The sequence below is a fragment of the Terrapene carolina genome, unplaced genomic scaffold (genome assembly GCF_002925995.2).
Source record: "Terrapene carolina triunguis isolate 2854851 unplaced genomic scaffold, T_m_triunguis-2.0 Scaffold66, whole genome shotgun sequence".
Lineage (NCBI taxonomy): Eukaryota > Metazoa > Chordata > Testudines > Emydidae > Terrapene > Terrapene triunguis.
The window spans coordinates 57166088-57191735 of record NW_020664417.1 but is presented as its reverse complement, the minus strand read 5'-3'; the positions used below and the strand labels follow the sequence as shown (position 1 = coordinate 57191735).

General features: G+C 39.9%; 1 protein-coding gene across 1 annotated transcript in view; it reads right to left on the bottom strand.

Annotated features, from left to right (window-relative positions):
* The window catches only part of GABRA2 (gamma-aminobutyric acid type A receptor alpha2 subunit), a 76789-nt gene extending 51766 nt beyond the window's left edge, over nucleotides 1-25023 (bottom strand). The window contains exons 1-3 of the mRNA XM_024211685.1: nucleotides 24944-25023; nucleotides 24174-24262; nucleotides 21311-21426 (exon numbers count right to left, since the gene is read on the bottom strand). Of these exons, the coding sequence (XP_024067453.1) occupies nucleotides 21311-21426; nucleotides 24174-24244 (187 nt within the window). The 5' untranslated portion in view covers nucleotides 24245-24262; nucleotides 24944-25023. The remainder of the gene's footprint in view (nucleotides 1-21310; nucleotides 21427-24173; nucleotides 24263-24943) is intronic.
* Between the last annotated feature and the right edge of the window lie 625 nt (nucleotides 25024-25648).

Below are 25648 nucleotides of genomic sequence, written 5' to 3'. Positions count from 1 at the left end.
TGTCGTAACTATCTGGAGATTCCTCTAGCTGTCCCTAAGTTACCTCCTTTAGAGTCCCCAACCTAAGAGCAGGCCAAGGATGTGGCTGGAAGAAAGAGACAAGCACTACAGTGATTCTCAGCTGCTAGAACTTTATGTCAGCCAGATGCAATTCAGAGCAGCACTTAGGCTGATCTAAACTGTACCAGGGCCAAGTTTGAAAATGTTGACCTGTGTGTGCGTAACAGGACAAAGGTCAAAGAGGGGGTCTGTGTCAGCATTGGGATTAGGCCCTTGCTTAGTCAACTTGACCATACCACCTCATGTTCCTGAGCTGGCCCTCCTTGTGGCCTCAAGTCATGCAGTCTGGCTGGTAAGCAGAAGAGCTGACTCAGCTGAAAGTAGTTGGCAGGAAATCTGCAGTGGGCTTAGTGCCATCAACAACAGCCAGAACAGGACTGCCCCCTTCAGCTATGACACTGATCTGGTATCTTCCCCCCCAAAATGAAAGAACCTATGCCATGGTTTTACACTCACCCCAAAGCCAAGCTTGGACTGGCTGTGTTGGGAGGATCTATGAATAATCTGTGGCCTTTAGAAAAATATATTGTTTTAATAAAGCTAAATACCCACATTTTTCTCAACAGGACAGGGCATCTAAAATATGCAAACACACAATTCTAATGCACAGCATGCAACAATTTCTCTATCGTATAAAGATTATTTTGTATGTGCAATAAATAGTACCCTGGAGAATGCTGCAATGTTGTAATTTGATTGAAGAGCTGTTATGGCATAAAAAAAGTGAAAATGAAGCACTGTTTATTAATTATGTCAACATAAAATGAAAAAGAGGGTCAAGTTTAAAGTGCTGTGGGAGCCTTAAGACAGGATTTCCAAGCTTGGGTGGAAAAGCTGTCAAAACCCTGATGTTATTTTAATTATTTTTTATTAAAATGTATTATTTAACTAGAATTGACATTGCTCTGACATTGTAATATGGTCTCCACAGATACGCTTGGCAATTTTGCCCAAAGACACTGAAACTGTGATTCATAATACAATCCAGGAGCTGCACAAGTAAAACAGCCAGAGCCTTAATCCATCAGTATTCCAACTCAACATTCTCTCCTTAGCTGACAAGCTTGTTAGTATAGCTGAAAGTGCCAGCAGAAGACACTTTAGGGCTGGGGGTTGGATAATTGGGAGCTCCAGGAGTGGAGAAAGGAAAGGGAATGTAAATATTTCAGTGTATATTTTGCTTCAGTGATTTAAGGACAGCTGTACCTGTCCAATTATTGAGCTTTTTCTACTGTTACCCACTGTCATCAGTTATAATAAAACACTTTTGAACCACTTATGGGTACTTAAGTAAGGATGTACATAGGGATTTCAGCTTGTAAACTGAAGCTGTGTTTTAGGAGAAGAAGAAACAGATTCATTTTCCCCACTCCTAACTGCAATACCTCATCTGCCATCTCCTCAGCCTTCCCTTGATTTGTTTTCAAGAAGATTTCTTAATGGGATCTATATGTGAAAGTATCCGTACATATTCTGTCTACTTGACTAGACTCTATTTAACCACTCCTGTCCTCCCCATCATAGCAGTTCTTAACAAAAAGCTATGTAAATGGTATTGCTAGTTCCAAAAAGGTAGCCACAGAACAAAGCTACTTGGCAACAAAAATGATTAGGGGGCTGGAGCACACGACTTATGAGGAGAGGCTGAGGGAACTGGGATTGTTTACTCTGCAGAAGAGAAGAATGAGGGGGGATTTGATAGCTGCTTTCAACTACCTGAAAGGGGTTCCAAAGAGGATGGAGCTCGGCTATTCTCAGTGGTGGCAGATGACAGAACAAGGAATAATAGTCTCAAGTTGCAGTGCGGGAGGTTTAGATTGGATATTAGGAAAAACTTTTTCACTAGGAGGGTGGTGAAGCACTGGAATGGGTTACCTAGGGAGGTGGTGGAATCTCCTTCCTTAGAGGTTTTTAAGTCAGGCTTGACAAAGCCCTGGCTGGGATGATTTAGTTGGGGATTGGTCCTGCTTTGAGTAGGGGGTTGGACTAGATGACCTCCTGAGGTCCCTTCCAACACGGATATTCTATGATGGCCATATTACAGCTTCAAAACTGATGCCATGATAAAGCAACTATCATGCCTGTTTCTAATCTCACACCAGAGTAAATCAGGAGATACTCTTATTGAAGTCAATGAAGTTACACTGGTATAAACCTGGCAAAAAAGTGTGAGGTAAATCAATTTCACTGTTTCTTTGGAACAGAAGTAGGAAGGGTCTGATCCCACTTCCACTGAAGTCAGCAGCAAAATGCACATTGACTTCAATGGGAATAAGATTGAGACAAAAAATTATAAATTGTTCTTTATACCTCCTGAAGTGTAAGCATATCAAGTTATGCAATCAAAAGGATGACTCAGAAGGAACGCATAGGATATGATATAATAAAATCTATTAGTGAATGGCAATACCATATTACAATTTCAACCTTATGTAAAAACCCAAAGAAAGAAGCTAAGTTAGGTGCCATCTTCTGTTCAAATATCTATCACCAACGAGATAAAGACAGAGATAGCTATGTTACAAGTAACCTGGTCACAAGTAACCAGCCAAGATGGAGATTCCTTAAGACCAGTTGCTGAAGCATATATTTGTGTGTACACACACACACACACACACACACACACACACACACACACACAGAGAGAGAGTGAGGAGTGAATGAGAAGAAGAACAGGAAGATGAGAAAAGACTGATGAAATGGCATATGAAGAACTAGTCCTAGACCACAAATTTCCAGTGATGCAGACCGGAAAGGTGTTGGAATCCAGAAAACCAATGAATCTGCATTGTATTATTATTATCTATTTCTATACAGTAGCACCTACAGTTTTATAGATTCCAAAAGGGATCATTGTGATCATCTAGTCTGACCTCCTTTATAATACAGGCCATAGAACCTCCCTAAGATAATTCCGGACCTAGAGCATAAATTTGAGAAAAACACCCAGTCTTGATTTTAAAATTGCCAGTGATAGAGAATGCGCTTAATAAATTGTTCCAATGGTTAATTATCCTCACTATTAAAAATTTGCACCTTATTTCCAGTTTGAATTTGTCTAGCTCCAACTTCCAGCCACTGGAGTGTGTTATACTTTATTCTGCTAGATTGAAGAGCCCATTATCAAATATTTGTTCCCCTTGTAGGTACTTAAACGGTGATCTAGTCACCCCTTAACCTTGTCATGATCCACTTCCACTGAGTTTTCCCTTGGGGAATTCCAAACAACACTCCCCAATCAGCAAGGAGGGAAGAGACCCAGACTGGCACAGCAGTCTGACATCATTTTTTAAACAGGCTTCCCTTTGCATGATGCTGAAATATGATAGTTCTGTAAGGGCTTCCATGTCAAAATACAACAAAGAGCCTCAGGTCACATCCCAAGGCAACTCACCCAGTTCATAGAGAGTCTTTAAGTATAAATGCATTGAGCCACCACTAACTGGGCTGGAGACCTAGACTGACACATCTGAGGGAATGACACTCTACTAACAAGAGCTAGAGATCCTGACCTGAGTCTACTCCTAGCTTTGCATGGGACTGATAATGCTGCTGTTCTATTGTTAAGTGTGGTGCTTATTCCAGGGGGTTACTCTGACCCTCCTAGGGGCAGGGTTGGTGTTTGTGCAGAGGTATGTGGCTGGGATGTAGGATTCTTGTCCCAACCCTGGGAATCCCCCATGTGACAATTTATCTTAGGGTATGTCTTCACTACCCGCCATATCGGCGGGTAGCAATCAATTTATCCGGGATCGATATATCGCGTCTAGTTAAGATATATCGATCCCCGAACGCGCTCACCGTCGACTCCAGAACTCCACCAGAGCGAGAGGCGGTAGCGCAGTCGACAGAGGAGCCGCGGCCGTCGATCCCGCGCCGTGTGGACCCCAGGTAATTCGATCCAAGATACTTCGACTTCAGCTACGCTATTCGCGTAGCTGAAGTTGCGTATCTTGGATCGATCCCGCCCCCAGTGTAGACCAGCCCTTAGCAAAGAGAAGATTAAAGGGTGGCTTGATTACTGTGTGTAAATACCTACATGGGGAATAAATATTTGATAATGGGGTTTTCAGTCAAGGAGACAAGGTTATAACACAAGACAATGGCTGGAAGTTGAAGCTAGACAAATTCTAAGTGGAAATAAGGCATACATTGTTATCAGTGAGGATAATTAACCATTGGAACATTTAACTAAGGGTCATGGCGGATTCTCCATCACTGGGAATTTTTAAATTTAAGATTGGATGTTTTTTTCCTAAAAGATCTTCTCTAGGAATTATTATGGAGAAGTTTTACAGCCTGTGTTATAAAGGAGGTCAGATTAGATGGTGCCTTCTGGCCTTGGTAACTATGGATTGATGAATCTATGAAAAACGTTGACATAAATAGAGACCCTTCACTTAAACTTTTCTATTTTGTTCTTGTTTACCATCACAGAGATATACTTTGCAATCCTATTTACTGTAATGAAATAAATTTAACTTATAGCTGGTCCAGTGGTTAGGTCACTAGTTTGAGACTCAGGAGATGTGTGTGCAATTCATCGTTCTGCCACAGACTTCCTGAATCACCTTGGGAAAGTCACTTAGTCTCTCTGTGCCTCTATTCCCAGCTGTAACAGCACTTGCCAACCTCACATGGATGTTGTGAGGATAAACACATTAAAGACTCAGTTGTCCAGATGATGGAGGCCATAAAAGTACTTAAGATATGCACAATGAAGTACACTGATTTTTTGTATTAACTAATGGGGAAACTGATGAGAGATGCATAATAAACAAGTGAATAAGTTACTTGGGAGGTAAACATGGGAAGGATATAGGATAGCTTGCTCTTGTGCCTTTATTAAGGGCACAAGAGCAAACTATCCCACTGCATAGGAAAGATAGGAAGCATGAAAAGAGACCACCTTGGCTTAACCAGGAGATCTTTAATATTTGAAATTCAAAAAAGAGAGTCCTACAAAAAGTGGAAACTAGGTCAAATTTACAAAGGATTAATATAAACCAACAGCACAAGCATGTAGGACAAAATTAGAAAGACCAAGGCATAAAATGAGATTAAACTAGCTAGAGACATAAAGCTAACAAGAAAATATTCTACAAACATATTAGAAGCAAAAGGAAGACCAAAAGACAGGGTGGGCCCATTACTTAATTGGGGGAGGGGGCGCGGGAGACGAAACAACAACAGAAAATGCGGAAATGGCAGAAGTGCTAAACAACTTTTTTGTTTCAGTTTTCACCAAAGTTTGATAGCAATTGGACATCTAATATAGTGAACACCAGTGAAAATGAGGTCGGATCTGAGGCTAAAATAGGGAAAGACCCAGTAAAAAAATTACTTAGACAAGTTAGATGTCTTCAAGTGGCCAGGGCCTGATGAAATGCATTCTAGAATACTCACGGAGCTGACTGAGGAGATATCTGAGCCATTAGCGATCATCTTCGAAAAGTCATGGAAGAAGATAGAGATTCCAGCGAATTGGAAAAGGGCAAATATAGGGCCAATCTATAAAAAGTGGAATAAGGACAACCTGGGGAATTACAGACCAATCAGCTAAACTTCAGTACCCAGAAAGATAATAGAGTACATAATTAAGCAATCAATTTGCAAACACTTAGAAGATAATAAGGTGACAAGTAACAGTCAGCATAGATTTGTCAAGAACAAATCATGTCAAACTAACCTAATAGCTCTCTTTGACAGGGTAACAAACATTGTGGATGGGGGTGGGGAAGGTAAGTGGTAGATGTGGTATATTTTTACTTTAATAAAGCTTTTTATACTGTCTTGCATGACCTCATAAATATTGGGAAATATAACTACTAGCAGCCTTTTATGTTGGCTGGATTGGACTAACTTGCTCTAATCCAGGGGTGCTGAGCCTCATCTATCCATAGAGACCAGCTACCCTGAGGCACTTCCTTGTGCTGCAGGTCATAAACAAAGTAGGGAAATACAGCCTAGATGGAGCTACAGTAAGGTGGGTGCATAACTGTCTGGAAAACCATTCCCAGAGAGTAGTCATCAGTGATTCATAATCAAGCTAAAAGGGCATATTGAGTGGGGTCCTGCAGGGATCAGTTCTGGGTCTGGTTCTATACAATATCTTCATCAAGGATTTAGATAATGGCATACAGAGTACACTTATAAAGTTTGTGGACGATACCAAGCTGGAAGGGGTTGCAAGTGCTTTGGAGAATAGGATTCAAATTCAAAGTGATCTGGACAAACTGGAGAAATGGTCTGAAGTAAATAGGATGAAAGTCAGTAAGGACAAATGCAAGTCACATTGGATCACAAGCTAAATATGAGTCAACATTGTAACACTGTTGCAAAAAAACCAACAAATTTCATTCTGGAATGAATTAGCAGACGTGTTGTAAGCAAGACACCAGAAGTAATTCTGCTCTACTCGGTGCTGATAAGGCCTCAACTGGAGTATTTTGTCCAATTCCAGGCGCCACATTTCAAGAAAGATGTGGATAAATTGGAGAAAGTCCAGAGAAGAGCAACAAAAATGATAAAGGTCTAGAAAACATGACCCATGGGGGAAGATTGAAAAGAATGAGTTTATTTAGTCTGCAGAAGAGAAGACTGATGGGAACAGTTTTCAAGTACATAAAAGGTTACAAGGAGGAGGAAGAAAAACAGTTCTTGCTAACCTCTGAGGATAGGACAAGAAGCACTGGGCTTAAATTGAAACAAGGGAGGTTTAGAGCTGACATTAGGAAAAACTTCCTAACTGTCAGGGTAGTTAAGCACTAGAATAAATTGCCTAGGGAGGTTGTGGAATCTGGGTCATTGGAGATGTTTAAGAACAGGTTAGACATACACTGTCAAGGATTGTGCAGGTAATACTTAGTCCTGCCTTGAGTGCAGGGACTGGACAAGATGACCTCTTGAGGTCCCATTCGGCCCTACACTTCTGTGATTCTATGACTTGAAGATAAAACTAATTCTCTCTCCATAAAGCTAGCCTTTGACTAAAACAGAAATGGATTCGTTAAAAGGAAGATAAAACACTCCTCACAAATTCATCATAAAATCCAGGCATCTTACCCACCCACATGCTGCAAAAACCAAACAAACCACACACACCCCCAAAAAACAGGCAATATCCAGTTACATATAAAAAAATCTTGCTCTAAAATGATAATTAAAGAACATAAAGCTAACTATTGAGTTGGGTCCTGTTCTGCTTGTTTCTTTTCAGTCTGAGGTTATGTAAAAAAAGTGTACTGGAGATTTAAAATTGGAAGCTGAACGGAGATTAGAGTTTGGCTCTAAAATGTCTGATTGTACTGAGACTGTCACAAGACTGAGGTAAAGCTTAGTTATCAGGTGTCAAAAAAAGGTGTTTGACAGTGAGCCAAAACTATGTCAACCAAACTAAAAAGCAAACCTTTTGGCATTCAGCCTCATCCATTGAGCCATTATAGCTTCCCCCAGAATCCAAAGAGCTTGTACATAATAACAAGGTCCAAGTTATTAATGGGGCTATCACCATGTTTAGATCAATAGGGTGGGCATGATGGAATGCTAAAAAGGGCTGGAAAGCCCAAGGGCTTGCATCATTGTCCAAAATATGAGAGAGTGTTCTGGGGTGAGTCTGGGGGTGGGAGGATGGAAGTCTCTGGTGAGAGAGAGGTGGGGAGGGATTGACATGGGCCAGTTTGAATCAATGCTGTTTGACTGGCAAAAAAAGGAAACAAAATATCCATTCCCATCCTGGTATGCAGTAGTCTGTCCCAGAATATTAGAGGTGCAAGGTGGGTGAGGTAATATATTTTATTGGACCAACTTCTGTTGGTGAGACAGACAAGTTTTCGAGCACACCACTCTTCAGGTGTGGGAAACGTACTCAGTGTCACAGCTAAATACAAGGTGGAACAAATTGTATTTAGCTGTGACACTCAGAGTATAGTTCCCAGATCAGAAGGAGAGCTCTGTGTAAGCTCTGAAGCTTGTCCCTCTCACCAACAGAAGTTGGTCCAATAAAAGATTTTACCTCACCCACCTTGCCTGTCATTGCCATCCTGGGGTGTTTTCCTCTTACTCTTTTCAGGGGTAGTTGGAATGGTACCATAATACACATGCAGGACAAAGTGGTTTATACACTGGAAACACACCAAGTCAGCATTTCAGTTTAGAAATTAATATGCAAAAAGCTTATCTGATTTTTTTTTAAATGCTTGAGTTTGGCAACCTTAATTTGTTTGCTAGTCAGGAGCACCCTTGTCAGTCTCTGCAGCAGTATCTCTTTGAGCACATTCCTGGTTTAACATCTCAGTGGCCTGTGCAAGGATGTAGTGTTCCCTGATCAGCAAATTTGGATCTTTGCACCTCAGGACACAGTCTGCTTCTGTTTCCACCAATCACTTCCCCCTCCCTCCAAAGAAGCAATATCATATTAAAAGGTATTTAAATAAGCATAACATTTTGCTACAAAGTAATGAAATTGTCCCATCAGACATTGCTTTCCTTATCTTTCTGAAGGGCTGTGGGTGCCTGTTTCTTCACCTGACTGTGGAATATATCTCAGGGAAAGAATGCTATGTTTGCAAGTTCCTCCTTAATTATTACTGGACTTAAGGATGCACAGTCTCAAAATTCTTCTGGACTCATCAGTAAAATTAGCCCTCCAAACAGAAGCAGTACCCAGAAATGTGTTTTCCCCATCTTCATAAGCCTAATGCCTCTTCCTTTCAGGTGCAGACCAAATCTTCTTCACCTCCAGACTGGACTGAAGGAATATGATCTGAATTTCAGACAGAAGCTTCGACTAGTCCAATATGCAGTGGGCTGCCTACAAGATAACAGGCTGACAAACGCACATCACACCAGCATTGGTACTCTGCACTTGCTCCCTATCCAATTCCAGATTGGCTTCAAGCTCCTGATATTTCTCTTTCAAGTCCATCAATAGGTTGTGGCCTGGCTCTCTTAGGGTATGTCTTCCCTGCAGACTTAATCTGGTCTCTCACTCAGCTGTTGCACCTAATCTCCCTCCCATCCCCACACAAGACCCTCTCACCAAAATTTAGTGGTGCTTTCAACCCAGGCTAGCTAGCACAACTGGGGGTATGTGCTAGAGCCCAGGTGCTACTTTCTCTTAGATGGGTAAACCACCTACTTTGCAATGAAGACACAGGCTAAATCACCCAAGTGCTGATAGTCCTTCCCACATTTTGCCACACATGCCCAGAATGACAGCCAAGGTCTCCCACAATTCACTGGGAAAGAATCGTTTTACTGCAGCACAAAGAACCATGGGTTATGCCCCCAGAAGTCCTAGTGACACACATGGTGAGTACACCTCCAGGTAGGACAGAGTAACTTGGGTATGGCTTTGCAATGTGGCTGTTCACACTTGGACTAGACCAGTGGTTCCCAAACTTTAACAACCTGTGAACCCCTTTCACCAAAATGTCAAGTCTCGCAAACCCCCTCCTAAAAAGGAATATTTCCAGGGATTTTCTCCTTTACCTGAGTATAAATTATAAAAGCAGTGATCTTGGAAATATAAAATTTGTTTTTATGACATGCTTATTACACACTATTTATTATTAATTATTATTTATCATTACAGTATTTTTATTACATTATGAAAATGGCAGCACTCTTCCAAGATCTCACTTTCATAGCTTGTATCACTTTGAATAAGCTTGTTATAAGACAAGGCTCCTATGTTTCATCAAGAAGTATCAGATGTGAAACAGCATGAAGGTATCTAAGAAGCCAACTCAAAGAGTTCCTCTTATACAAGCATTCAGGTCTTGAGCAGTTCAAGCAAACAATACACGTTACAACGAAGCTTAAACTTGTTCTTCATAATAATTTTAAAAACAATACTAGCTGCCTATTTAATTTTAAAAACGGCAAAAAATATCCACCTCCCTTTCCATTTCTTATAAGGAGTCTTGAAGTTTAAATCTGCTCAGTGTGATAGATGTGCTTGCTTTGATCTGCTTAGCTCTTGGAAGTCCAGGGGCTCCGGGCTGCTGGTCCCGTGCTGCCCAGGGTCCCTAAGGACAGCTCTGTCCGCCATTAGGGAATTTTTTCCCGAGAACCCCCTGTAACGTTTCGTGAACCCCCAGGGGTTCACGAACCCCAGTTTGGGAACCACTGGACTAGACTAACCCAGGTGCTCAGACCTAAGTGTCCATTGCCCAGATTAACTGTGCAGTGAAGGGTAATCCAAAGCCTATTGGTATCAGTGGAAAAGACTCCATCAATGGGCTTTGGATGAGGACCTTAGAGAACAACCTTTTCTCCCCCCCACCTTTCTGTGATATACAATCAACTGGGCTGTTGCAGTTGATGGAGTCCAGGCCATGCTTGCTCTGTGACAAGCCCTCATATGTCACCAGAGGTCAGCATGAGCCCAAGTCTTTCTGCCTTTATGTTTCTGCACAAGCCTTCCATGAATAAAACGTCGTTAGAACGGCCAACACAGTCTCTCCTGGAGACAAAGTGAGAACATTCACTTATGAAAGTATTGCAAATGATGGAGACTATGGTCCTTTCAGACAGACTATTTTATTATAGTGATGGGTGGATTAAAAATGCACACACACCTTTATTTTCCATTCTTAGCTCAGTATTTTAAATACAGAAGCTACTGATACCAGGGTAGAAAAGCTAAGTGTCTTCATTAAGTATAGCTTTTGTGCAGTGGGGCACTGACAATGTACTGCTGCAATAGGAGGCTCAAAAATATTTGTTTTATTTTAATCAGAAATGTTGTAAGAAATTACAAAGGAGAATTTCAGCAGAGGATGCTGAGGCAGAGCAATTAGAGAAGCCCCAATAAAACTAGAGATCCTTTGAATCTATTTATCAACCTGACAGCAGTTCCTATTTCATGGTAGGTGAAAGAACTAGTAAGCACAGGAAGTTAATCTTGAGCCAGAGTTTTCTAATAAATACACTTGCAAAAAAAGTTAGCACAGACCATCTGTAGCGAGCCAACTGTTGTTAATACGTTAGTAACTATATTTCTGGGTCTGGAATCTATTTGATATTCTCTCTCCTACAAGAATTAGAAGTTTTAGTATTAGGGCTGTCAATCACAGTTAAAGCAAGCGATTAACACAAAACAAATTACTGCATTTTTTAACAAGAGTTAATCACACACACCTCTGTTTTGACCCTCTTCACTTACTGTACTTCATCGCTTGGCGGACATTGGCACAGTTCTACTGATTTTTCTCATGATCTGGAGTGATTAAATATCAGGAAAAAGTTAATGGAGGAAAGAAGCAAAAGTTCAGGTCTTCTGAATGGGAAGTTTATTTTTAAAAAACTTCTGGATGGTTCTCTGGATAAAAAAAAAAAAGGTTATCGGTAGCTATTGCAAGGCTGAGTTCCAATACCATCAAAGTATTTCAAGTCTGCAGTGCCACTTCATGCTTTTGCCTCCAGTTCTTGTGCTAAAGATAACCCACTGTCAGCAAATGAATGCTGGCAACCACAACAGAGTACACTTACAGAGTTTCAGGATCGCTACAAGCCCATGGATCAAAGTACTTGTATGAGGTGAATTGAAAAATACTATTTCTTTTATTTATCCTTTTTACAATGCAAATATTTGTAATAAAAAAATAATATAAAGTGAGCACTGTACACTTTGTATTGTGTTGTAACTGAAATCAATGTATTTGAAAAGGTATAAATATTTTTGGATATTTTTCTAATACATTTAAATTGGTATTCTATTGTTTAACAGTCTGATTAAAATGACAATTAATCATGACTTTTTTTAATCTCATGAGTAATTGTGATTTTTAAAAATCATTTGACAGCCCTACTTACTACTCATTTTTGTACGTATTATGGATGAAATCCTGACTCTACTAAAGCTCCTATTTATTTCAATGGGGCCAAGATTTCATCTCGTATCTCCTTGTTTATATGTAGTTCACTGTGTAGCTAAACCTTAACTGGGAGCTACTCCAATGCAGGGAGCTTTGCAGTGTCCTTGCTGAATTTTGTATAGATTTGGGTTTAGTTTGTTTGGTTTGTATTATTTGTGTTTTACAGTAGCTTTTTTTAGGGCCAAATCCTGAACTCTTCGCTCCAGCAAAACTCCCACTAAAGTTAACAGCTCAGATCCTCAGATGGACCAGAGCAATTAAGTAACCTTTACACTTCCCTGATCCCCGGGGCTGTATCCTAGCACAGGTCAGAGCAGACTCAGGCCTGCCTTCTCTTGATCCTGACACACCTCATTCATCAGGATTTCCTCAGAAATCAAAGGGGTGGGAGAAGGAATCGAGCTTCTTGCCAAATAATAGATTTGACAAAGCAAGGGGTTCAGGACTGGGTCCATATTAAAATGTAAACAAATGTTAAGAATATTTAGTTTTTGACTTAATTCAAATGGAAAAAATCATTATCAAGAAGCCAGAAATCAGAATTTGGACATTTGGGTAACTGTACATCTTTTGTGTAACCAAAGTTGAATATGTCATTCATATGTAAGTTACCGCTTTCAGTTATTTCTCCATTAATACACATTCATAGTTAAAACTTAAAAATAAAAAGAACAGCAAAGATTTAGGGAGAGAGTCTATGCTGCCCCTGTAAGCATCTTATGGGCTGCCTGGAATCCTGGCCCTTGACACTTCTCCCACCTTCAGCATGCCCCCTGTGATGGGGTTTGCAAGGTGGGTCCTCAGGAGGAAGCCTTATGGCGGTCTTCCACCGTTTCTGCAGCACAGGAATCCTCCGCTGGCCAGATATGGGGCTTTTGGGGCTCCTTTATACTATTTCAGCACTTTTATGTGGTGTAAACAGGCTCGAATGGGGAGCGAGGTGAAGATCTCACCTTTAACATTTAACCATGAAGTTTTTGCACATAGAAAGCACAAAGTTTAATTGTTCTTCAAAATGTTCTCTAACAAATGTGTAATATGAGTCCATCACTTTGAATTAATATGATCCAGTTTCTTAGCTTGGGAGCTCTTTGGTGCAGGGATCATGCCTTCATATGTATATGGAGAGCACCTAGCACATTGTGTGCACTAACAGAACATAATATCTTGTTTTATAAGTATAGGATAACCAATTATTTAGTAACCAACAAAATTTTCTCTTTGATTGTTCTATGATCAACAAAGGAATGAATGAGTGGAAATAAAGTATGCTACACTCAGTGACAGCTTTAAAACCTTACACAGAACAGAAGAGATAGTTAATGATGTGATGCTCTGTAGTCCAATATCACAGACTATTGTATTTCCCCCCTTTCCTTCTTTAGAAACTTTTCCAGTAGTAATACTTTCCCTTTTGTCCACAAAACGTACCTTGTGACACAGAACCAAGCCCAAATAAAAAGACCCAGCAGCAAGAAGCTCATCATTCTGCACTTTATCAACCATGTGGACACGGGTAAGGATATGAGTGAAAATAGCATGGTATGTCCTCAGCCTGATATAGGGCTATTATCAAGACAACACTGAATCCACCCTCTCCTTTTTCACTGTCATTTACTCCCCATTACAGCCACTTACTTGTGTTTCACCCAGAGATGTCTAATCCTTCAGTCAGTGACCCTGCAAATTGTGAAGGAACCTTAATGACCCACAAATAGTGAGGATAAAAGGGTATCTATATTGCCCATTAAACTGTCAGTCAGGAGGAAACATCTAGAACATGTGGTGGATGCTGTGGAGGAACCACAGACTTTTCAGCCTGTCTCTGGAATCTTAAAGAAAAATCCAGACTCCTCCCTCTCCCCCCAACTGTCTCCAGCTCTGCTGAAAGGCTCTGATACTAGAGGGGGTGGAAATGGATGTAGGTCTAACCACTCTATCTCCTGGCAAAAAGTGGTCTAAGGAATCTATCATCTCACGGCAACAGAGGATGGGTGCAAGAGCAATGGATGTGTTGAGAGCCGATTGCCTCTGTTGGATGAGACACTCAGCAACACGAGAATGACCAATACAAATAATTCAGGATATGCAGCTCATCCATAAAAATAATTATCTATGTCCGAGAAGTCATTCTGTAAAACAGTGAAGTTCCCAGACCGCCATTATGCAGCTGAAGGGAAGAGCATTATACAGGTCAAAAAGAGCATGAAATATTGACAGAAGTCCTATGTAGACCTGACAAGTTAACAGACTAGGGTCACCTTTCTTAAAATTTTGTGATAGGGTATTATATAATTACCCTATCACAACATTTCTACAACTTCTCCTATTTTACAGTTTATCTTGCTTTTCCTCTATACAGAGACCCAAGAAGGAGATTAGGAATTTCTAAATGACAAGGCAGTCATTTGAACACAAGATATATTGTTTTTCTCCCACATCTTTGTGAAAGAAAACTGATCTAGGCGGGTGCAATTTTTTTTTTTTTAAATTCAAACTAAAACCAAAAACATCTTTGGGACACACATTGTTCTACTCATGATAGTAGTCCCATGGAAACCACACAACTACCTGTGTGAATAGGCCCTTTATGTGTACACTGCCTTTGTATATTTCAATGAGAAAAGTAATCTGTATAAAAAAAGAGAACATATGTAGAAATAATATATTCAATTAAAATATATTATGTTTACATACCTATGCTATTTGGTATTTTAGTTCTACATCTGATATTTCTGATTTTAGTTATGGGTCTCAGACATGCTATGAGATGTGATTTGTTATATTTTATATACACAAGTATTTATGTTTTTTTAACTAAATTACGCTTAGATAACAGTTTGTGAAAAATTTTGAATATATGTACAAGAATATCATGATTTTCAAAGGTGAAGTGTCTGAAATTTGGTATGCAATGATTTTTTTTCCACTAGTCATATATTTATGAGATTAATAAATATATAAACACTTTTACTTAGCATTTTTACATATCACAGATTGACTTGAGTGACTATAAGGCACACATCGGTTTTCCTAAAGAAGTGCCAAATTCAGACCTCTGACATATGCACATAACTCTCTTTAACTTCAACAGAAATTGCACATGTGTAGCCAACGACAGAATTTGGTCCAGAGAATGGAGAATATCTTTCCTAGAATATTTTGTGGCCCAAATTGCACATAATCATCCAAATAACGGAATGCTGATTTGGGGCATATTTTACTAAAATACCTGCTTTAAGTATGTAAGTGTCTGAAACATATGGCATGCAAGAGCAGAATTTATATTCAAGAGCTCTCTTCTGCAAAGCATTAATGGAACCACATGCATGAGAGTAAAGTTATCAGGATCAGGCCATACCAACAAATACAAATTTTTAGAAACTTGGCTCTGATAGATTTTGAAATATAAAAGCAAATATTTTGGGGAGTAAATAAAACTTTCCTTTCCCTGGTGATTAACTCCATTTGTGTATCAGCCTGAAAAGATGACATTTAAAAAAAAATGCATGTGGGGATTTATCTTTGCAGTGTTGCTATAGCCATGTTTGTCCCAGGAAATTAGAAGACAAGGTCGGTGAAGCAATCTCTTTTATTGCACCAACTTCTATTGCACCAACTTCTATTGGTGAAAGAGAGAAGCTTACGAACTTGCAGAGATCTTCTTCAGAAACCTGAAGCGCTCTGAGTAAGCTTCAAAGCTTGTCTCTTTCACCAACAGAAGTTGGTCCAATAAAAGAGATTACCTGCAGGATTTATCTTGACATATTAAAGCTCTCCAATTCTTATAATTAAAAACAATTAGATGATTTACTATTTTAATTCAGATTCGTTGTCTGTTGTTCTGATTTAATAGGTTAGTGAATTACAAAACAACACAGCAGCTTAACTAATATATCTTCCATAGCTGCTTTTGAGACTGACTCATCATTCGAATCCATTAATGTCAGAATGAAAAAAACTGCATAGACCATCATGATCAAACTGATTATGTTAAGTGTTTCATTTTGAAGTTTTGAGCTGGATTTTTGAAAATACGATCATCCTTAATTTGTCACCTGTTTAATCCACTGACCAATGTACGGTATCCCCTTTTTAGTCCCTCTGTTGTGCCTAATCACTTAGCATCATTTATAGACCTAAATGAACGATTTAACAAACCACCTGTATGGGTGTGCCAATAATATGATGAACTGTCTCTTCATCTATGCTCCTGATTGGGATCTTTGAGTGCTACCATAGTATATATAATCAATTACAATAACACACAAAATGTTGTTGCGAAACATTTAAAGTTACTACACACAACATAACTGACACTTAAACTGGCCTTCTGCACACATCCTATTATCAAACTACATCCACCCCACACCCTACTAGCTGTAACTATTGAGTGCAGTAGTTCAGTGTTGGGAGGGGATAGTTTGGTAAAGAGGGTGATGAAATGATGGCATCCCTCTTAGACAGCATCACTGGTATGCAATCAGGAGCTTTGCCAGAAGCACCAGATCTGCCATAGACCACCACTAGTACCAACAGCATTATACTGGCATGAATGGAAGATGAGTGCCTAGGCTGTTCTGGGGGTAGGGCGGAACCCGTCGTCTCATGTCCAGCCAGAAAGCCTCCCTGAGATTTTTCTGCTTTCTCAATCCCATGACAGATTGATTGATTGTTAGATTTCATTAGACAAATCAAACAAACAAAAAACCCCACAAACACCCTAAAACCTACCACAACAAGGAACTCCACTGCATATGCTTCTTCCCCCGGGGGGAGGATGAGAGAACAAACACATGACAGATGTTAGTCACGTTGCTTAGCACATTACTGGAAGGCACTCATACACTAGAGTAATTAGTGTAGTATAAGAAAATACATAGAATAGAACAGAATAGAATGCAGTGTATGAAAGATGGTATATGGGAAGAGGCAACGGCAACAACGGAATTGATGTTCAGGACAGCGAGAGATTACAATGAGATGTAATTGGGGTCAAAGTCAAAGATGGAGTTGGGGGGGAGGGGCTGTCCAGCGTTGGGAAACGATGGGAGTTTTCAGATGAAGTGGAGTGAATGCTGGGATTTTGCGTGAGGGAAAGAGAGGGATATTTTCCTGGAAGGATAGCAGATGATGTGGAGTTTTGGGAAAAGACTGATTTTTGTTAAGAGGGGAGAGAGGAAACTTTACAAAGGGGAAGAGAGAGAGAATTTGCCTCAAAGATACCTGTGAAGGGGAAGGTTTGAGGGTGTTTGTTTTGGGCCTGTGGGATGTGCAGAGGGGCAAGGTTTGTTGTTGGGGGGGGGGGAGTTGTTTTGTTTTTATTCTTCAAGGAGGCTACCAAAAACCTTACAAGGTGTTAATATTCCCTTCTTCAAACGGCACTGGACCCCCAGTGCCGCTACTGACTTGTTACACCTACCTTTAGTATTCCATATTAGTATGGGAATGATTCTGTGAAGTATTGTGCATCCCCTGAAAGATGCTGAGCACTCTCATTGACTTCACTAGGAATTAAGGGCACTCAACACTTCATAAGATCCCATGGTAGTGTTGGGGCTGGACAAAATACATTGCTTGGTCCACTTTTCACCTGCCAGTGCAGCCCTGGCTTCTTCACAATAATACCAAGTCCTAGGCAAGGACTATCCAAGAGAGCAAAGTTATCTGCTCTCTAGACTTTCCCGGCCCTCTCAACTTCACTCCAGTTCTTCCATCTTGTCATTGGTATACTAATTATGAATGATTTTCTACTTCCTTCAGATAGTTTCATCTTTTCACTTAAATATATATTCTTGGTTAACATTGTATTTAAGGACTGAAGTTGTCAAATGTATTATACTGTCACCTATCTCAGATTAAAATTAAAATCTGCAGCTATCTTCTGCTCTCCCCCACCCCCACTTGTAAATCAGCACTAATTATGCTGAAAGTCAATAGAACTGTCCCAGACTAAAATTAGTCCAAGTGAAAAAATAAATAAATCCTGCTGTGACGTTGCACTCCATACATTTTATGGAAATATGCTTATGAGTATGAATATGATGTAACTGGAATATGCTTTATGCAAAAGGTCACATACTGTACTTTAGAAGAGGTCTCTGACTTTTAAAAAGGTATTCCTCTTCTAGGTAGTGCCTAGAGGTGTGGTAGTGCCTAGGTGTGCAGGTGTGAAGTCTTTAGAAGAGGTACTCTGGCCCACTTCTGAAGCTGCAACCAAGGAGTGTCAGGCAATACTGGAGAGGGGGTATCAAGTGGCTTTAATCCACCATTCTGCAGGCTCAATCCTAGGGCTACTCCATGACAGCTTGGTCCATAGGAATGAGTTTAGAATAGCCTGAGTGCTGCCTTATCTTCTTCCTGCTGCCTATGGCCCCAAGAGGCATTACATTGCCCCGTTGCCCACGGCTGCACCCTCTTTGTTGGCTGCAGGAAGGTGCTGTATAAGTCTCCACAGTGGTTGTGCACCCAACTTGAGGACTCCTGCTGTTAGGATGGGCCTCCAGTGACCAATACTATTAGTTTTACAACAGCTTTGCACCAACAATACAACACAAAGCTGCCTTAACACTCTGGATAGTATAAACTTCAGAACTGAAACGTATGAACTCATAATTAAAAAAAAATCAAGTCATGTAGCATACACACACACCTAATTTTTCAACAGGCTTGATATTAGGAGTTTTTGAACTTATCCCAAAATTTAGGAACAGGGGTACAAACAGACTCTCACTTAGCAAGAGATTACACAAACCCTTTGACAGAACGTACAGTTATTAGAAAAGTTTCCTTGTATTGCATTTTATTTTTCAATAATCAGCTAAAACATTTAGTGCTAAACTAACACTACCTGTTTCGACATTAAGCATGAAGGTATTAATTTTTATTAAACTCCACAATTCCCTAAGTATAGGGGAGAAAATTCAGCTAAGTGACACTTTTGGAAATGTGTCAGATAAACAATTAACTGGTGCATTGGATTTTCCTTTCAAAAGGCTTCAAAGGAATCCATGTCAGGCATTTGATAGTAATGGTTCTGATCTGAGTTATACTAATGTAAATAGAGTAATAATATAATCTAATCTGTTATGCCCAAGTAAATGCTCTAATGACTTCTGGCTGAATCTGAAGCAACTCAACTGTTTATCTGAGATCAGAATCTAGTCCAAGTAACTCAAATAATGACATATATACCAAGATTAACATCCAGGCAAGATTAAAATGCAGTAGTCTACATGAAGACACAATTAGGACCTACCAACATCTACCAAGCACGCAATTTAAAAGAAAACTTCAGTAACCAATGTTTTCACATTCTCACCATAGGTAACCATTATAAGAAAGAAAAGGAAAGAGAAAAGACTATACAATTTTTGTAATATTCTGTAGAAATAACATACTATCTCTAAAAAGGCTATGTAGGATATATTATATCCAGGACCAGGCTTTTGATGTGTAACTGAATTAAACTGATGTTCTGTTAAATTACCAATATTCTTGCAGACTAACATTATCACATATCATGAATCATTATTGGTTCAATATGCATGACTCACTTTCATTTCACACATGTTCTGCATTGGTTGATGGCATGTATGTCAATGCTGAACAGATGTTAATCCCTTTATTTTCATGCTCACCAGAAATGTATTAATTACCTGGGAGGTTTGGGGATTTTCTTTTTAAAGATATTTATATGGACTTATTTTCAAAATTTAAAAATCCATTAGAATGATAAAAATGGAGTTTGCATCCTTTAAATTCACGCTTTCAACGTTTAATTCCAATTTTCTCAATTTAAAGATCAATATGCAAAGCAACTGCAGACTGTTTTTATTATTTAGCACGTTCCTCTTTGTAAACAGGCTGAGAATTTTTCCATTACTTTTGCAATAAAAAGGTTTTTTTAAATAACTACAAATTAAATTCAATTTTCTGCATATCATCTGTATGGCACTCTGTTCTTACTACATCAAAATGGTTTACGAAAGGACCAATAATTCTGCAAAGAAATAGTATCTACTTGCAATCAATCACTATACATGTACATAAATCCAATTATTGTACTGTACTTCTCATTTTATGAATTATCTACATATAAAGCCCTTTAAAATATAAAATAATGTATTTGCAAATATCTACTGAAGGGAGGCCAGGACTGGAAATAAAAAGGGATTCCATGTCAGGATTAATGTGTAATGAGAGAGCTATACATAGCTTGTGCCACTTTATGCTGGTCATACGCTAGCCAAGGCTTTCCAAACTGGAACAGCAGGGAAGCTACCGGTCCACTGATTTCAAGGAGAGTTAAAGCAGGCCCTTGCTAAGGGCCTGATTCCAAAGAAATGAATGGCAACAGAAGCGGGCTCTCAGGAAATTTGCCATTGCCCACACTATGCATGGCTTTAGCCAGTTGTAACAGTTTCACACTTGAGCACTGTACCTACCAAAATTTCAAACAAAACAAAAATAGACAGAACCACAAAATATCATGAGCAAGATATTTCATCATTCTTTAGTGCTCCATGGCATTCCAGTGTGTGCCATCACTTGTAGCCAAAACAAATTCTTTATATTTGCCACTTGGATAATTTTCTCCAATGGAATACAGTTTTAAAATTAAAATGCAAATAAGATAAACAGACATTTTGAAAATCATGTACAACCAGGACACAACAGACCCCTGACTCCTCCCTCCAATCTTTCTATTATTTGGGCACTAGCAAAATAAGAAATAGGGGTAAGATGCCTAGCATCATGATCTTTAAAGGCCAAATCCTGGCCCAATGAAGTCAATGACAATATTCCCATTGACTTCAACAGGGTGAGAATTTAGCCTGTGTAACACTTGTTTCAAACATTGTGTGCGTGCACATGTGTCCACTGACACCAATATTCTGTGAATACATGTATGTATTCATATACTCATTCAATTCCAAGGGATCCTTGTTCACCCAAATTTCCCATGGACATTCATGAGGGTTTGGGATGTGCAAAGGAATGATCAGACCTATATGCACCTTCGAGATCTCACAGTAAAAGCGACTGATGCCGAAGGAGTTCTATTTATATGGAAGAAGACTTTTTTCACATCCTATTTCAGTTTTCTTACCACCAGACATTTTTCTTTTAAAAAAACATAAATGGTTGCTACTAGTTAAGAGATTTTATTTCCATTATACCTTTATTGTTCCATTAATTTTTGTCAAACAGGTAAATATAGATTCATAAATGATTTAGCAGCAGTAGGTAATCAAATCATTGGGAAAAAGTTCCTAAGGGAAATATATATTTATTTAAACAACAAATTATGCAATATAGAATCTGATTTTATATATTTTTTAAAACAAGTTTTAATGTTTTGTTACCTCCTAATCCAGGTCTAAGACGATTATCATAACCATCCAGAAGTCTGTCTAGTATTCTTGTAAAGATGGTGATGTTATTCTTAGCTTCATCTTCTAGGGAGTCAGCCAGCACTGATCTAAAACAACATTTTACAAACTAAAATATATGTTTATGTACATTCAGTATGCAACTAATGTTATCATTTAGCTTTGAATGTGTCAGTTGTTGCCCTCTAATCATCTACATTATCCTAATGATGCCACCTTTTCCTTATAAAAATGTACATTCAAGAGTATTCTGAAACATGAAAACTATGTACTGTGTAGTGTAAGTGTATACGCATATACTATATATTAAACAATGGTTTGGAAACATATGATTCTAAGAAACAGTTTTAAATTCTCAAGCACTTCATTTTCTAACAACCTCTATTTTCAGCACATATTAAAATACAGTAAATATTGCTTCCTCAGAGCTCAATTAAAAATATGGCTGTTCGGGTACAGAACCCCCCCAAAAAACACCATATGCTTCCACGCGTCATTACTCATGGATTGGTGTCCTTAGTTCCAACACAAACTATCTCCTTGGAGCTGTTGGCCTACTCCCTCACTCCCTGCACACATTATCTCTCGAACAGATACTTTGGTTATGCCTCCACCCAATGGTCATACAACGTACATGAGCAGAAGTACTGACATAAGGGAAAACTCCACTGATCATGCTCAGGGAGTCCTCTGATGTCAGTACATAGTGGGTGGGCACAATGGGGCTGACAGCAGCAAGCAAGCTGGGTGAGAACTGTGAACAGTCCAAGAGCTGTAGTTGATTTTAAATGGTACTTAGAAACAATTCTTGTCTTTCAAAAGACAAGAGTATTTCCCTATGTTTTGCCAGATCCAATCACATCTTATAAAAGTTGGAGTGAATCCATAAATTAACCTATCAAGGAGAGTGTGTGGACCATCTAAATGTATCAGACTTCCTTGTTGAAGAAAGAGACCGAATTCTCTCCACTGATCATCTCTTCTTGGAAAACAGCAATAAATCCAATGAAATATGATTCTGCTGTCCAGTCAAGAATGGTACTGAACATATCACCTGGGTGTGGAAACTCAAACCATGGCTTTTTATACCTTTAGTTGTTTCCCCTATATAGAGCCTTCATATTGAAATGTTCTTGTGTAACCAAATTTTAAGCATAATTTATGTGAAATAAATTATATCAGACCATCTTTATTTAATATCAGGGTACAGCATTAGGGCAGTAAAACAGCATGTTAGATGCATTACCAGTTTATAGTGTTTTTCAAAAATCTGCAGGTATTTTTATCGTTCAGATTTTTGATTTTTTTGTGCATGCTCATCTTCTGCAACTGCAGTGTTGATCAAGGAATTTTGATTGAACAATTTGTACTATGTAAAATTAACATATTTTGTCTGATCTACAGCAAAAGAGATCAGGTGACAACTTTAAATTTATGACAAAACCACCTAAAAATTAACAAAGAAAGGATTTTCCTTTCACCCTACAATTAAACGTCATGGAGGAAGTATTTAAATGTAAATTATTGCAGTCTGTGGTTTCCAAGATACTACCCTTATAATCAAGCATAATCAGTTAATTTACAAACCAAACACCAAGATGTCACATGTAAAATAAAATTAAAAACTCGGTGTGGAAATTAAAACTGTTGTTGTTTTTTCTTCACCTATACTTCGATAGTATGAATATCTGCCTTTTATATTACTCTTATAAAAAGAGAATCATTTTTGAAGTCAAGATGTGATTGAAAAACCCAGTTTAGATAGTTATAGCATGTTAGGATGTAATCCTACAAATTTTATTCACATGAAAGTCCTTAATTAATATCAAAATTGTCTCTTTGATATCAATGGGATTACTTATGTGAGTAAGGGCTACAGGATTTGGCTCGTTGTGACTTAACTAATACTGCACCATGTTTGGGTGCAAAGTATGATAGACAACCTATTTTTAAAAATTAGGTAATTCTGGTCACTGAGAGATAACCACCAGGTAATTGTACCAGACCAAAATAAATGAAGGGATTTTCAGCCATATGAGGCCCTTATAATTTTGAAAATCATATTACCCAGAAAACCTACTGCAGTCACAATTGAAACAAGTAAAATCAAGTTACAAATTACAATTAATTGCATGTTTACGGAGCGTAGGCAACACTAAACTAATTATGTTTAAAATTACTTTTTGGTATGTTGTCACTTTAGAAATGGAGATCTCTAAACAACAACATGAAAAATTGATTAATCAACCAGGCTATTCTTTTATTATATGGGACTGTGAAGTTGTATGCTATCTCCACCTAGAGGTTTAAAGCTTAAATATCATTTCTGGGGTCTGTTGTGTTGACCAAAAAATAAAAATAAAAAATAAAATAGACAAGCCCTTACTCAAAAATGCCAACATTATTTTAGAAATTGTAGTTTGCTATTTGACTTCACAACAATCTATTGCTTTGGCTACACTGCTGTTCTATGTGATTAGCTTATGACGTAAACTGGCAGTGACATACTGATTCCAATACATCTCTTACCAACTCAGAATGTTACAAAGAAAATATTTAAGGGTGTATTTTTTGTCTTTCAAATGGTTGAATTAAAAACGTCAAGTCACCCTTGCAGCAAATTGTTTAAGACAAGTAATTAACTTTACGTTGTCCCCAGAACTCGTTCTGTCACTGCACCTGATCTAGAATCTGCCAAATACTGTATTAAAACAACTAACCAAGACTTTTTATGAAATATTACCCCCTGCTAGCTTTTATCACCCCTTATAGGACTAGGAGCAGATCAAAACACAATATGCTTCTCTTGAACAGCAATAAGAAACGTTGTGCTCACCTTGTTGGCAACCCCACCAATAAAACGAGAAGAACCAACTGCATCTTGTAGAGTGTTAGTTTCCTCTTCATAGCTGCTCTTTGCAAAACCTAACCATGCAAGAAAAATACAAACCCACTCAGAGCTACAGTGAGTCTCCACCAAGCAAGGCTTTCAACTTAACCAAAGGAAAAATACATGTCACTTCAATGGAGATGAGAAAATATTGGATTCCTGCTTCACTTTCCCCTACTAGCAACTTATAGCTCCATCTTTTGCAAGGATCCTGCTTTGTATAAGCATGTAATGCATAATCAAAAGTGGCACGTGAGCAAATGCATCAAATGCTTCTTTTTTCTGGAATATGAACGCCCCGACAAGACCAAACAAATAATCGGTTCTTAATCATTCCTCGGTTCATAACAATACTCCGCAACCCACTCTCACCCCAAAATAATCATCATGCCCATTTGCAGAGGTTCAATGGCATGACTGTGAACCAACCGGTGCAGCTGCTGCCAAACGCTGAACATGTTGGACAGCCGTTTAAAAAAATAATAATGGCCATAGACTCGCATCAAAAAGCAAAAAGGGGCAACCACAGTGCAGTGTAAAGTTGCAAAATACAAGGAGCTTAGGTAATGCAACGTCGGGTGCTTGTCTTGTCTGAGGCTAAGAGAGGGGGCCAATGTCGGAGCCCCCCCTTGTCCATCTCCCCCCGAAGACACTCAGACTTTCCGCGGGTGGGGGCATGCCCAGCAGCGCAAGAAGAGAGGCGATGGGGTCCCTACCTGGGAGCAGCAGCAGGAGGCGCTCCGAGAAGGGGTGGGCGCGGGGGAGTCCCCCCGTGCGCTAGTCTCCAGAGAGGAGAATGTTGAAGATGGGGAAACTTGGAGCCGAGCAGCCAGACTGCAGCGGCGCTGCGAAGAGGAGCCGCTCCGGAGTGCTATGTGCGCGAGGAGGAGCAGCGCGAGGCTGCTGGGGGTGGGAGGGGAGGCAGGAGGAGGAGAGCGTGCGCGCGCGCGCGCAGACAGCTGGCGCGCGCTCCCCCTGCCCCGGAGGAGTGGGAAGTGGAATCGCAGAGCTTGGCTCTCCGCCGGCCGGCGCGAGCGCTGGGAGCCCGCGCGCTGCCGCAGCGGGGGCTCTCGCGCGCCCGTCAGCCCACCTCGGGCAGGGGAGGCTTGCCCAGGGCTCCCATACACACACACAGAGCGCAGGGAATGCTTTGCTGCGCTGCCCTGCAGCGCCAGGCACCCCACCCAGCGCGGGGCACTTCCGAGGAGTGGCAGGGAGCGCCCAGGAGCAAAGCCCAACCTCCCTGCCCCACTCCCATCTCCTTCGCAGCAGCCGCAGACCTGACTGGGGACACAGCACGGGCCCGCTGTGCGGCCGCCTCCTCCCCCCAGCGAGCTTCTCGGGGCAGCAGCAGCCCCGTGGGAGTCCGATTCTCCCTTGCAGCTGCTCCCCTCCGGGCATCCCTCTCGCTGATCTGTCCG